The 15,411-nt window shown below is 35.0% G+C and overlaps 1 protein-coding gene across 1 annotated transcript in view; it reads right to left on the reverse strand.

Annotated features, from left to right (window-relative positions):
- The window catches only part of LOC140139575 (uncharacterized), a 49,353-nt gene that overhangs the window by 25,146 nt on the left and 8,796 nt on the right, over nucleotides 1-15,411 (reverse strand). The window contains exons 7-11 of the mRNA XM_072161280.1: nucleotides 14,244-14,452; nucleotides 11,004-11,164; nucleotides 9,855-10,045; nucleotides 7,379-7,692; nucleotides 6,762-6,903 (exon numbers count right to left, since the gene is read on the reverse strand). Of these exons, the coding sequence (XP_072017381.1) occupies nucleotides 6,762-6,903; nucleotides 7,379-7,692; nucleotides 9,855-10,045; nucleotides 11,004-11,164; nucleotides 14,244-14,452 (1,017 nt within the window). The remainder of the gene's footprint in view (nucleotides 1-6,761; nucleotides 6,904-7,378; nucleotides 7,693-9,854; nucleotides 10,046-11,003; nucleotides 11,165-14,243; nucleotides 14,453-15,411) is intronic.

Consider the following 15,411-nt stretch of genomic DNA (forward strand, 5'->3'; position numbering starts at 1 on the left):
CGTTTCAGATAATGCACCGGCCACAACAGCGCCATTTATAGATAATTACTAAGGGGTAACAATTAAACTTCCTTCGATTTCACGAAAATCAATTACTTATTAATATTTACGAGTGAAAAATGAATATGAAATTCGCACAATCGCCACCGATTGGTTCTACGAATTAACGTGACATTTCTCTGCAAGGCGTCAATTCAAATTGGTCCAACTTTTATGTTTTGTGTCTCAAAATCTTTAAGATTCAGGAAACAATAGTTTGTCAATTGTTATACTGTATAATGTATGGGTTTCCACTTTTCTTCGGGCACGACTACGATAATTTATGATATATAACTAAACCTTTGATGTTAACTGACGAGCAATTTGTTTATTTTAACCCATTTTGTTATGGTATTGCGTGGGTGCAAATAAAAGCATGTCGGAAAAACAATATTACGTTCAACGTCCATGCAAAACGAAGGGAGGTATAACCCCCATTGCTAATTAAAGTACAGTTATCATATTTCATTTAATGAAGTAATCTACCATTCTTCTACCGTGTCTGTATTGACGGTCATTACAAACACTTCATACTGAAACTTGGTCCCGCAGTAGCGTAGCCAGCGGGTGGGGGGGGGGGCAAGAGGGGGGGCAGAGTGCCCCACCCTGACAAAAAAAATGAAAGAGAAAATCAGGAGGGCAAAGGAAAAGAAAAAGGGCAAGGAGCCCCTTTTCTAGCAAAATTCAGGGCCAAAATAGTGTAGAATACAAAATGTTTCCGCGCTACGCTCGCACATTGTAACAATAAAGCCCTTTTTAGCCGGATAATGCGCGCACATCATCCCAATAAAGCCCTTTTCGGGAAGCTCGAAAACATACAGTCTCTATGTATTGTATGATGCAACTGCAATTGTTTTCGTCTGTGCCCCCAAAATGTTATTTTGCCCCCCCCCGACCAAGAAAGCTGACTACGCCCCTGCGGTCCCGAGTCTCTAAACTAACTCGATCCAAATTTCACCAAATGATTGCTCTTTCAAACTCTTATAATTATACATCCATCACGTCTTTATTCAAGCCACGAAGACAAATCACTGAATAAAATGTGTCGAATACGATATTGTATCTACAGCTCAACTGATCATACTTTTCCTACATTCGACCTTGCATGATTTTTGAGTTGACACAGTCATGAAAATAACTATAGATACTTGACAGACCATTAGTAGCCCAGTTCTGAACCTTTTCATTGATCATTCATAACAATACGTATCTGATGGATCAGTGAAGATAAGAAGGGATTATAATATATCCGTAACCTTGATATTATAGTACATCTCGAGGAAAAAGTGCAATGGACATGTTTTCATTTTATGTTTCAAATATCCCGCGCATGAAAATTGAGTATTTAACCCAAATGGAAAATGGAACAATTTATTGGAAATCTGTTTTAACAGATTTTTTGACATCTTTTCTGCACTGTATTATACCTAAATTAAGAAATTTGATAAATATTCAAAGAAAATATAGGTCATCCAAAAATGTTGATTTTTACACATTTTGGGGCAAAAAAGGAAAAATAAGCAAAAATATCAAAATCTGTTTTAACAGCTTCATTCATCAAGTCATAACAAACGGCCTACATGCTTAATTTCTATATTTCTTGCAAATATGCTAATAATATGCAAATTATGAAATTGCAAAATAAAGTTTCTACGTAGCATACATCTTTCGAGTGTGATGTTCAAAATGACAGACATCAAAAAGAGATTCGATGAAATGTAAAGGTGTAGTAACAATTTTGGCATGGACTGTCTGATTAGGAAAAGTACGGTAAGTTGAGCTGTACTGAGAATATTTATACATTTACCCTATTATTGTTTTATAATTGAAATATAAATTATTTTCCAAGTGTAAAGATCGTCAACTCAGGTTCATAAATACATGTACATACACTCAGGGAGTGCATATTTTAAATGGAGTCGTCCATTCGTGTAACGGCATTTGAAATTCACACTCCCTGTGTGGGAGAGGTCATGTCTTCCATATAGGGTGTATGAATTTCAACTGGAATAGCCGAATGGATAACGCCAGAGAAACAGAGACGATAAGATGAAATTAAAATCAATCATATTCGGATTAACTTTCTGGTACCACTTGGATTTTACGTACATTATATTATGTATTATAGGATTTACGAGTAGTAGACACTAAGCAAAGTTAACATAAAACATTATAAAAAAATAAGGTTTTATATGTCGGGTTATATAAAACGTTGTAATAAAATTCAGGAAACATTTTTGAAAACGTTTATATAAAACATTCTAAGATAATGTTATTAACCGTTGACAAAATGTTTTACAAATACAATAGCGATCAAGCTTAAACTAGAAAATAGCCCCTGATAGAGGGCAGGGCCAAAGAATGAAAGAAATTAAGGGGTAACATTAACTAAATGAAAAATAGATAATTTTTTTTGAGCAGTCTTGTTTCTTTGTAATATATTGTTTTTGAACGCTTTTTAACGGTTGATCCCCTCACCTTCCCCAAATCTCATTGAATAATTTTATGTTTTTTATATTATATGGTCACAAATATAGCTTCAAAACGTTTTATGTACGGCATTTATTTATAATAATAATAATTTATATGATCATTTTACATTTTAAGACAGTTGTAGAATGATAATTTTAATAGGGAGACTGAATTGAGAGTTGATGCGTATGTTCTTTATCTGTGTAATAAGTATTGTACAATGAATAATATTGTAATGCAATAATAACAATACTTTCATTCTTCTATATGTGCACAAATGCAGGCTTTCACTTAATATCAGCTAGCTTTAAATCCCTTGAACACAGAGTTTATTTTAATGTTCTACTTCATGAACATTGTATGACCTAATACCGCCTATCAATAAGACAAATAATACGCTTTAAATCAATGACACCTTACACAATAGAATATTAAGTGCAGCAAATTTTATTGTGAATTCAGGTCGCAAGCTACTACAGCTCTACAAAAGGTACATTTTGTGAAATGTTATCGTTGGATATTATAAACCTATTATTGTATTGTTTCCCGGACAAAAAATCTCCCGATGGGCACTACATCTTGATTAAGGTACAAGTGTGTATGTGGGATTGCCACATGGTGCAAAGGTAGCATAGTGCAGTTATTCGACCTTTGCAGTATTTAAACCTGGTTAACAGGAAACTACTCCAGCAAATTTAAATCTCCACATTGAATGGTGGACTGCACTTATGCCCAGATATGGTACTTGCCAATCAATAATAACCCACTTGAAATTCCCTGACTCGCTGCACTGACCAAAGTTATGGACAGATATGGGAGCTGTTTTTGCTGTTATCTGTCATTTACATATCAGGGAGGTACGAACATTTGCAAATGCCCCACATACTCAGTTTGACAGCAAGTACAAAAAATATCCGTCAAGTGGTTTAGCTTTAATGCCCTTCGGAAGAGAGCGGTCTACAAGTGAGTGATAGTCACTAAAAGTTGCATTCAATTTACACAGGGAATTTTGCAGGCCATATCGTGCCCTTCCTTACTAAAACACCAAAGTGCGAATATTTCCAAATATCTAAATTAGCTAAAAATTTAGGACATGTCACAAAACTATATTTTCTAGAATTTCAGAGAGTACAAAAAAAATTGGCCGGTTATTTTTCACACAGTGACGATAACTAGGAAATGCCCTATACCTCTAAAATACACTGTGTGTCACACGAGGTCACACGTCAATGGTGAGAGCACTGTGTATTGTAATCATAAATGATACAGCCACAAACATTGTGTCAAATACAAAATCATGCTGAAATATGTAGACACTTGGGGAGAATCGTTCTCATTTAGTGCTTTTAAAGCTCCAAGAGGTTTCAGCTGATGTTTCGCACTGAACCATAGAACCTTTTTCAAGAGTGTCAATCCCTCCAAGTGTGTTTTAGAACAGAGTTTCAATAATACGCCTCTTTAGTTTACAAATTGTGTACAAATTTTGGCTTTTGGATCTTACTGTGAACAAGTTGATATTCGGGATATTTTATGTATTTGATCCAATTTATATAAATCATTCTCGGGCATGATTGCAAACTGACTGAGTTATTTCAATTTGTCGCAAGACAAGTTTAAAAGATGCAACTTCACTTTCAAACCAAATCAGAAAGTATCTATATTTCATTTACTTAATTACATGCATTTTATAAGCAACTTAATTACATACGGTTTTTCCTTAGTGTTATTTTAGGCAAGTTAAAAATATGAACCCTTACATAAAAGCAACTAAATCAGAAAGCATCTCGCATTTTTCGCTTAATTGTATCCACTTTTCTCTTAGTGTTCTTTAAAAAAAAAATAAAGCAAGTTTAAAAGATGCAACATTACTTTAAAACCATTTAAATCATAAAGCACCTCACAATATCTCATTCGCTTAGTTACATGCATTTTGAAAGCAACTAAATAAGAGCCACACAATATCGTTTTCGTTTAGGGGTTTTCCTTAATAAAAAATTAAAAATATGTATCTAAATATTAAATTATTTATTATTATTTTATTGTATGGCAAGTTTAAGGGGGCTGTCATTTTGTTCGAAACAAAGGTCATGAATATACAGGGGGTCATAGAAAATAACAATTTTCAATTTAATTCCGACAAGGAATAATTTGACTCATAATTAGACTCATTTCCGCGTGTGTGCATTACTTTGTCAACAAGTAATACGTAGTTATTTTCCTATTGATCAAGATGTGAAAATCACAGAAATATCGTTCGTTTATCGTTTGTTTTATATACTTCAGTAGTTATTTCTTTTGTCTCACATATTTGTTCAACATAGAGCTGGTGTTTCATCGGTTTGGACCTAACATTAAGCATGTTTAATAGTAAGTTCCCTAGAAGAAAGTTTAAATAACAACATAATTAAACGGTTACTGTTGGACACTACAAAGAAAGAGAACTAAGAACAACAGTATTATCATCATCTGGTTGTTTGAACACTTTCAGGGGCGTTAGGCAGTATACAACCAGAACCAGAACATTTGCCAGGTTTAGGGTTGGGATTAGGGTAATTGTTAATGGGTAGGGTCATTTTAGAGCTAGGGCTATATTTATTTGTTTTAAATGAAGGTAAGACATTTTCTCCCCTTTACTTATTTACGAAAAAAACATCACTAGCAAATAGAAAGAGTTTACTTTTCAAAATATCTTAAATACTCTACACACTTGGTGAACAAAAACCTTTTAATCATGATTGAGTTATCTTCTTTGAGGCTAGTCGTCAGGAGTGTGGACAAAAATAGCAAAGATGCTGGCTTCACCCACATCTGCATGATAAATAATACGTTTAAGGGTAAACCATAAGGTATTTTATATATTCCTTTGTTTTTGGATCTTTGACGCAATCTTAATATCATTATATCACATACATATTTTTGACATTTACTTTAAAAAGAACCCACACATTTGGGTTGACATTAACATCCCTTTTGAAAATATTGCTTGAGGTTTTTCACGTGGATACTTTTAAACATGTAAACTGTTGTTTTCTGTAATGAATCCAAGTATGTCATTCAAAAGTGATGTCAATTATCAGCCATATGTGACCATACCCACGAATGAGCCGTAAATGTCCTCAATTGTATTCTGAGTTACAGTGTAAAATGGGCATGAAGGTCATATTCATAGGTATTTCAATTTGGTGCTACGTGTATCTCATTAAATGAGGTACACGTAGCACCAAATTGAGGTACCTATGAATACGACCTTCATGCCCATTTTACACTGTAACTCAGAATACAATTGAGGACATTTACGGCTCATTCGTGGTGTACGGTCACATATTTGATGTGACGTTCGTCTACATTTGAAGAGCTTTGTTTCAAAACCCCTTACATCCACATTTGGCCAAATTGAGTTATTGGCATAATATTATAGTGTGGGTAAAAATACACATTTTGGTGGTTGTTTGACCTTCATACTACCTTCCCTTCCGGAGTTATCACATATTTTCCGTTTGGGAAATCTTAGGGAATTTCCGGAAATCTGAACTTAAAATGAATATAGAATTGTTTTGTTTTAAATTTTTGGATGTATAATGGTAGCCTGGGATGTTCTTTACCTATTAAAACCAAAAGGAACTGTTTTTGGGTCACTATGTTTGAAAAAATCATTTTAATTAACAAAAGGTGTAGCTTCGGAAATACACAAAAAATGCCATTTTCCCGAATTTAATTAAAATTCATAATTAAAAAGTAAATGAGGTATTTCAATTTTTCTTTTTGATTTTCAAAGCATTAGTCAAGTTACATAATGTAGTGCAAACAAATGGGCTCAAATTTGATCGCAAAGGTGGTTTCTAGAAAAGGGTAAATTTATTTTGTTGCAAAACCCCTTATATCCACAAAAGGTGCGATATAAAAGAAATAATAAAATAAATAAGAAGCCTTGAAAATTGTCCCAAACCTATTCTTTTAGTTTCTATTCATCAACACTTTATCCAATCCCAAATTGAATCAAATCGAACAAGTAATACTTGCACAATTAAAAAAAGCTGTTTTTCTCAAAAAGTCCAAAGTGGATGTAAGGGGTTTTGCAACAAAGCTCTTCATTTGTTAAAGACAAAACAATGTATCGAAATAATAGTGATTATTTAGTCAAAACTAAGGTTTTAAATAACATATGGCTCTTTGGGCTCAAACCAATGAAACCCCTTCTTAGTATATAGTATGATCATTTGAGGGTCTTATAATGAGTTTTATCCACTAACCTGTATGATATCCCATGACTTCCATTCGCATTGCAGGCCATTCATTCCAGGTTATAGGAATAACACGCAGCAGTCTCGCAAAGATCGTCACTGGAAACTCAATATATTCTACATCATTGGCGTCTGCATTTGCTGTAAAGATCTTGATCAAACAGTCAAATAACAAAAAAACTTAATTTAAATATGCCATACACCTATTTTAAGCATTTTATTCATAAACAAAAATATAGAGAAAAATGCACCATATTTTCGTCATATCAAATCTGTTAAAGAGCATAATTGTGACGAAAATTAGGAAATGACTTCACCGATTGTGAAAGCAATTACATGCATTTTATTCATAAAAAATATAGACAAAAATGCACCCTATTCGCGGCATATTAAATCTGTTAAAGAGCATAATTGTGACGAAAATTAGGAAATGACTTCAACGATTGTGAAAGGGGCCATCTTATGTTCTGTAGGCTTTTTTTCTTCTTCTTAGCAACGTGTTGAAAATAAACTGTGGTGAAAAGATATAGCCTACTTGACAAGTCCCTAAATTCCGTGTTTGTAGCTTTCGAAAATACACTAATCACCTTTTTTTTTACAATTCCATCAAAATGTCAGTTTCTCACCTTATCAATACCTGACTCCATAATTGGTGCCAACGAATTCTCATCATTGCCAGTCTTAATCGATAACGTAGTCACCCATTGTTGAACTAATCCTGCTCCTTGGGTTTGAATCCCTTTCATACCAACAGCGGAAAGGAAGTCAACCTGCAGCCACTGATATTTTTCGTTATCATTAGTTAAAGGTGCCCAGGATTGGTCATTATTGAGTCTCCCAAACTCTGGCGATCTGGTGTGTGTATCATCATAAAAATAACTAGAAGCTGTGAGTTGACTGTCCAAAACATCTCGACTTGCAAGTCCCAGAGGTTTGATGTCTGGGAAAGGGAAAGAAAGATGTTTTGATTAAAACCAACAGTTGAGAGGAAATTAACATGCAGCCAGTGAAATGCATTATTTGTTGAAAGGTACTGAGGAGATAATGTAATAAGCGATATCGATGATTCAGAAATTAAAGGCATTCCCTCATTTCAAATATATAGTTTTGGTTTCTCTATTGTTCAGAAACCAAAAATCAAGGGATTAAAATGTGGAGATGAACTGGTATGTAATCATAACACTATTGTGCTGGGAGGACACAAGAGGGTATATATAATCAAAAGTATAATGGCCTATAACCATACGTATATAATAGCCTATTGTGCTAACATTTTCATTATCGATATCTATCAACGCGGACGACTTTTGATGCTCTCTGCCGTATGTGGCACACTTCCATGACACCATAAAATTATGCATATATAGACATCATGTGCATATATTGAGAGGTGGGGGTGGGGGTGTTTTGTATATTTGTCTGAAATATAAACGATGCATGATGATGTAGATGATTTGATTATTAATTCCCCGGAAAGCACAACCCATACCTCTTACCTATGTTCCCTCCGCCACCTATATATAACCTCCTCCTCCCCTCCCCACACTCGATATCGACTCTTCCCTATTATTCCACTCCACTCTTGAGCCCCCTCTCCCCTCCTTCCCTTCCCACTTCCAATGCTCTCTCCCTCTGTTTCTCTTTCTCCCTTACCCCTCCCCCTCACACACACATACCCTCTTTTCCTGGCGATCTCTTCTATCTCTCTCTCTCTCTCTCTATTCTCCAATAAATAAATTGAATAAAAGTTAGTTTAAACCAGCTTTCTATGATATTGATCTTCCGTCATGCGATATGCACATAAATAGAGTTTTGTATAATAGTGTTTATAACACTGAAGTCATAATCTGTCAAGTGCCTATTATAATGTCTGTGGAAATATTTCGATGGTCTATATATTTTCACAGTGAAATCAGCTTAGGCTAATTCGTAGTCTCAAGTCAATGCTTTCAAACTAAATTAATGCTTTCAAATGTAGACTGCTTTGTTCGACTTCTCTGCTCGTGAATATTGCACTGCGAAATTTAAACATTTCTTTTGTATACTTAGAGTAGGTAACTTCAAATCAAATAATTTTACGATCCACACCACTTATAAGAAACTGAAACCAAAACCGAAACTGACTGACACAAATGTTCGGTTTTAAACAAAAGGTAGAAACAATGAGTTCGATATCTTATGATTCAAGTGGTTAGGCAGGACAATAGGAAACCACGTGACCAAAACCAAAACCAAAACTAAAACTATATATTTGAAATGAGGCAGTGTGTGTAATATCAAGGGGATAAGCTAATTGTTATTCTCATAACAGGCGACTGTGTGAATAAGCTACGAGCCAAAGCGAAGCTCACCAATTGAGAAAACAATGTGCGAGTTCCACACGCTTTATATGCCGTGACATCGGATGCATTTACCAACAATATATCGATATCGATTATTGAATCCGCCCTTCGCCGAACTCATCCAAACTTCGAAGCAGTGTTTTGATTGTCTTGAATAATTGGTTTCAAGCCAAATGGACCAAACATTTCAGTGGCGGCACCTGGATTTTTTTTTATCATGATAGCAATTGCGGGAGGGGTGCAAAGACAAAGTGGCATCTGGGAGGGACACAACTGCATAATGTTTGATGACATTTTGGGCAAATTATATATTAAAAAAATGTACATTGCTTGTAGTAGATAATGAACCAAAAAGAACCTTTCAAGAAAGTAGTTTTATTAATTGCTTGGGACAATAAGCCAAATCGCCATTGGAAGTTTGCAATGCATTGTGGGAAAGTTTTTTGCAGTTTTGGGACACTTTGTCCTTTGACCTATTGGAAAAATTCAGAAATATTGGGTTTTATACGTACAAAATATGATCTAAAATGTTTTACAATAATTAAAACAAATACAAAATATATTATTAGTTTATTTATCAATTATGTAAGTATTTTTAATGATAATATTATGACAATAATAAGTAAATTAATAATAATTACGTCAATTTAGAATGTTAGAATGGCGATTGGGTTTATTTAAACGTCTCTTTACCAACGAGCCACCTAAGGAATGCCGAGTTAATTTATGCACACAACTTAACTGTCCAAAATAATCTTACCTTTCACAGTGCTCCATTTAGTATTCTTATTTGTCAAACTGTAAAGGAAAACTGGTAGGACATCATACTTTTCCCAGTCACAATGAAGGTTCGTAAATTGAAAGCCACAAGCTACAACCATCCAACCCGTATCATCGGGACAGCCATTATATGCCCTACTTATAAACCAACGTCTTCCTACCTCAGGATGTCTGTAAACGAAATTGAAGAAAAATCAGTCACATAAATGCAAAAGAAGGCGAAGCAAAAAAGAAGAAGATGAAAACCATCAAAATAGTATTCAAGTCACAGCTATGGTACAAGTAGTTAATTTCTATGTCATTGGGGTCCGATAGTTCAATAAAAGGCCGTAAAATAATTGGACGGTTTACGTGCGCTTTGTAGCTGCGATAAATGCAGGCACAATGTTTCGTACCATTTCCTGCTGCGCCAACAAGGGTCAAGAAAATGAACAAAGCCCCGAGCAAACCTAATCATTTGAGCGGAAAACCGTATCAAAGAACCAAAATCGTGACTAATTAGAGGTTAATGACTTTGTATCAGTTGTTTTGAGGGTATTGAGAAATATCTTAACATTGTACTTTGGAACCGAGGAATATATTCCGAGGTCCAAAGCACATTGTTTAGATATTTCACAATACCCGAATAATAACTGATGCAAAGTCATTAACCTCATTCATAACCGTCACTTTTCACTTTTTTAAATTCAATTTACGTCACATTTTCTTCTTTTAATTTGAAAACAGAACACAATTTTAACTTTATCTGTCGTTCGTTTCCCCTGTAAAAAATCGAATAGCCCATGAAGGAAATACCGCTAGCGACCAATCACACTAGCACGCAATCATGCGATGTCCAAATACGGCGGCCAGCTTCCGCGTAAATTGTTCGAACGCGTAACACGTCACGTAACGCGATCATTGTAAAGCGTACTTTTAGCTACGTCACGAGACGCGGTCATTATACATTTTCAATGACCTGCATCTGCGTCCACGTATTTTAAAAGTTAATATCTGTGATTGGATCGCACTTGCTGCGTATATTAATATGAATGACTTACCATGCCCTCAGAAGGACAGGGTAATATACGGTAGATCATTTACACATTGTAAACGTACTATAGTCAGGGCGATTACATCATGCACTTACCCTTCAGTAGAAAAGTAGTTTTGAGATTCACTTTGAATATCATCATAAGGTGATGAGAGCAAACGTTCCTTTGAAAACCAATTTAAGCTGTTTGAGCCAGTTCCATTGAACATTAGAGTCACTAACTCCATACCGGTGTGGTCAAGCAGCACTACCATGACCTGAGAAATGTTAACATTTTGAAAAATGGTTGATCAAAATTTAAATTTAAAATAAAAAAGCGATATTGTCAATATTCTCCTTACACCGTTACATCTATTAAAATATAGCATTGGTACGCGAGAAATAAAAAGATATTCTTCGTATTTCGTTTAATTATGAACGAATAATTATGCTTTTAATATAGTCATCACCATACTTAAAATTAGATTAGCAGCATTAAAATGCTACTAATTTATCACGCTTATTTTGTGATATTTACTTTGCAAAGTTATTGTTTTGACTCTATTTTATAGTTACAATTACATTCTTTGGTATATTAATTTATATTATTTTCTATTTCTATTTCCTTATAATTTGTTTGCAGTTTCTTTGCAGAGAAAAGGGTTTTTGCAGAAATAGAGGAAGTCCGTGCCATGAAAAATAGCCATCAGTACGTTAACGTCGTCAGAAAACTGGATGAATAAAAGGATAAAATACCACCTGCCGCCAAAGATAACCTTTTTACAACAGCATAAAACACTGAAAACCTGCAGTGGTCTGGATAGGGTAACATAATAACATATATTAAGCTGAAATGTTCAAACACCAAGTGGTAGTCCTACTTTTGTTAAAAGTAATAAATATTGCTTGGTAACAGGATAAAATACTATAATCTTTTAGTATAAGAGCCATCACACTTTTCTACATCCCGGGAAAAGTCTGCTGTAGAATGACACCACAAAAGACATGTTTAACTGAGATCCAGTGCGGATTCAGAAGAGGAACATGTCTGATGCAGTGTTCTCATTGCTAGACTAATCCTGGTCAACGCAACCAAATGTGGTAAATGGAAAACTTGTCCACCTCATTACAATCATGCACTAACAACCCAAAATGTGTCATGGTTGTCAATGGCCAGGTCTAGGGAGGTTAAGGTTCAAAGTTGAGGTGGAATCGGGAATTGGATGCATGATATCACCAGTCATCATTTAACATGCTCTGGATTTTGCCATGGAAGAGTTACAACAGGCTGCGGTAAGAATGGTCAACGTCCATATTTACAATATACCAGGCATGTAGATATTTCCATCCGGCTTGGCGATGTATTTGATAAGGATTAATCCAGTTAAAATCAAGATAATGACACAGAATAAAAAAATCAACACTCACCAATTGAGTTCTCGTTAATGGCACTTACAACTCAACACCCCTAGTTGTGGGAGCTTTATTAAGTTAGGCGTAAATAATTCTTTCTTCTTTTTTCTTCTTCTCACAATTTGCTTTTATGCTTCCACATCCTTGATTAGATTTTGACCAAACTCAGTCACAAGCAGTATTGGGTAGCTGGCTACAATAGTTATGGGTGGTTTAACGTCAGAGGTCATCCAAGAGGTCACAGGGGTCAAAAAAAGGGTCATTTTAACCGATATGCTCCGATGGAGCTGAAATTTAAATGCAATGATCCTTATGACATTCTAAACATGTTTAAGATATTTTAAAATTTATTTAAGGTCATTAAGGGGCCATAAAGGGGTCAAAGGTAAAGTTTTTCAAAATGCTCCAATTGAGCTGAAATTTAAATGCAATGATCCTATGACATTCTTAACATGTTTTAAATATTTAATTCATTTAAGGTTTTTAAGGATGTCATACAGAGGTCAAAGGTCAAGTTTTCAAAATGCCAGCTTTCCACGATCAAGGTATATTAAAATGGCAATTAATGAAACAGTCTTATTAAAATTAATACTATCCATCAAGCACAGTGTTGCTGCTGGATCAGATCGTCACAGTCATCTTGCAAAGGGCACAGTTGCTCTAGTTGTTATTTTTGTTTGTTAATTATTTTGCTCTAAAGTTGAAATTCAAAGTTAATGATCGCAAAGATCGAGAGATCAGGTTTGGTTGCTGGTATACCAGTTTGACAACATGAAATATATATTCTAAACCTCTAGGATAAAGAGGCTGTATTACCGGTCTCGCAGCGCATGCGTATAAGACTAATTTGCCAGATTTCAGTGTTACTTTGTGTGTTCAAATTCAAAAGCTACTCGTAATCCTCCCGTCGTCTTATTGTCGCGTTTAAATAATAGCGGACTCTCTCTAATAATTCGCAAATCTGATTTTGATGAAAAAATCTATGCACATTTTTATTTTAGCAGTTGAAGTCTATGTTACTATATCCTACCTTATCAATATTCGAACTCTCCCAAATCTGATTTTGATGAATAAATCTACGGATATTTTTATTTTAGCAGTTGAAGTCTATGTTACCATATCCTACCTTATCAATATTCGAACTCTCCCAGTCGCCAGCGAAAGAACTCTTGTAATGTCCGTCGAACTTTGCATTGAGTTGACGTGCTTCAAGTATATCCTCGTTCAAGGATTCGGCTCCTTTCCATACTTGGAAAGGATCGAATTCATCCAATCCGTTGGTGCTGTCCGTATCAGCTGTAGCTTATTGTCGCGTTTAAATAATAGCGGACTCTCTCTAATAATTCGCAAATCTGATTTTGATGAATAAATCTATGCACATTTTTATTTTAGCAGTTGAAGTCTATGTTACCATATCCTACCTTATCAATATTCGAACTCTCCCAGTCGCCAGCGAAAGAACTCTTGTAATGTCCGTCGAACTTTGCATTGAGTTGACGTGCTTCAAGTATATCCTCGTTCAAGGATTCGGCTCCTTTCCATACTTGGAAAGGATCGAATTCATCCAATCCGTTGGTGCTGTCCGTATCAGCTGTAGCTTATTGTCGCGTTTAAATAATAGCGGACTCTCTCTAATAATTCGCAAATCTGATTTTGATGAATAAATCTATGGACATTTTTATTTTAGCAGTTGAAGTCTATGTTACTATATCCTACCTTATCAATATTCGAACTCTCACAAATCTGATTTTGATGAATAAATCTATGGATATTTTTATTTTAGCAGTTGAAGTCTATGTTACCATATCCTACCTTATCAGTATTCGAGCTCTCCCAGTCGCCAGCGAAATAACTCTTGTAATGTCCGTCCCCAATCTGATTTTGATGAATAAATCTATGGATATTTTTATTTTAGCAGTTGAAGACTATGTTACAATATCCTACCTTATCAATATTCGAAATCTCCCAGTCGCCAGCCAAAGAACTCTTGTAATGTCCGTCGAACTTTGCATTGAGTTGACGTGCTTCCTCGTTCAGGGATTCGGCTCCTTTCCATACTTGGAAAGGATCGAATTCATCCAATCCGTTGGTGCTGTCCATATCAGCTGTAGCAATGCTAGATACAGCTTTGAACATCAAATGCCATTCAGGATCTACACCAAACATGAACATTTAAAAAGTAAATACTTGCATGTTGTCTCAAAGATGGTGATGAGGATGTGGGAAAGAGGCATGTGTTGTGACCATCTCATTTGTGAACTTCCAATTTATATTACTAACAAACGACAACAAAGCAAATATGCATAGATTAGTTAGAGAATAAAGGTATTGTTTTTAGCAGCTGTCGTGTATCTATCGTCTCATATAACACGGGCGACATCATGAATTTTTAAAGTAAAACAACGAGGCGAAGCCGAGTTTTTATACGCTTAAAATAATGATGTCTTTTGGAGACGATAGATGCACGGCAGCGGCTAAAAACAATACCTTTATTCTCTAACTAATCTATGCATTAGATTCAAATCGAGTACGTGTATCGCGTCGATGCACACGTGATGTGTTATATCTAGTCATACCTCACGGGTAAGAACCAATAAGATTGTAGGAAAGTGTTTAATAATTTCATACTGCAGTTACTGTCCGTTTTCCTATACACAATACACAGTGCTCTTTCCCATTGACGCGTGACCTCTACAAATAGCCCTACGTTAAAAGTATGGGGATATGACTAGTTAACGTCGCTGTTTGACAAATAACCGGCCAATATTAAACGTACTCTTCTAAAGTTCTAGAAAATATAGTTTTTAACATGTCCTAAATTTTTAGCTAATTTAGATGTTTGGAAATATTCGTACTTTGGTGTTTTAGTTAATGTTATAGGTAATAGTACATTGCCTAGTTAACGTCGCTGTGTGAAAAATAACCGGCCAATATTAAAAGTACTCTTCTAAAATTCTAGACAATATAGTTTTGTAACATGTCCTAAATTTTTAGCTAATTTAGGTGTTTGGAGAGGGTCGCACTTTTGTGTTTTAGGAAGGATATGTAAACGACAGATAACACCAAAAATATGAAGAAATTATTTCCAAACCGTGTTAAGTCAACAATCATT

The sequence above is a fragment of the Amphiura filiformis genome, chromosome 18 (genome assembly GCF_039555335.1).
Source record: "Amphiura filiformis chromosome 18, Afil_fr2py, whole genome shotgun sequence".
Lineage (NCBI taxonomy): Eukaryota > Metazoa > Echinodermata > Ophiuroidea > Amphilepidida > Amphiuridae > Amphiura > Amphiura filiformis.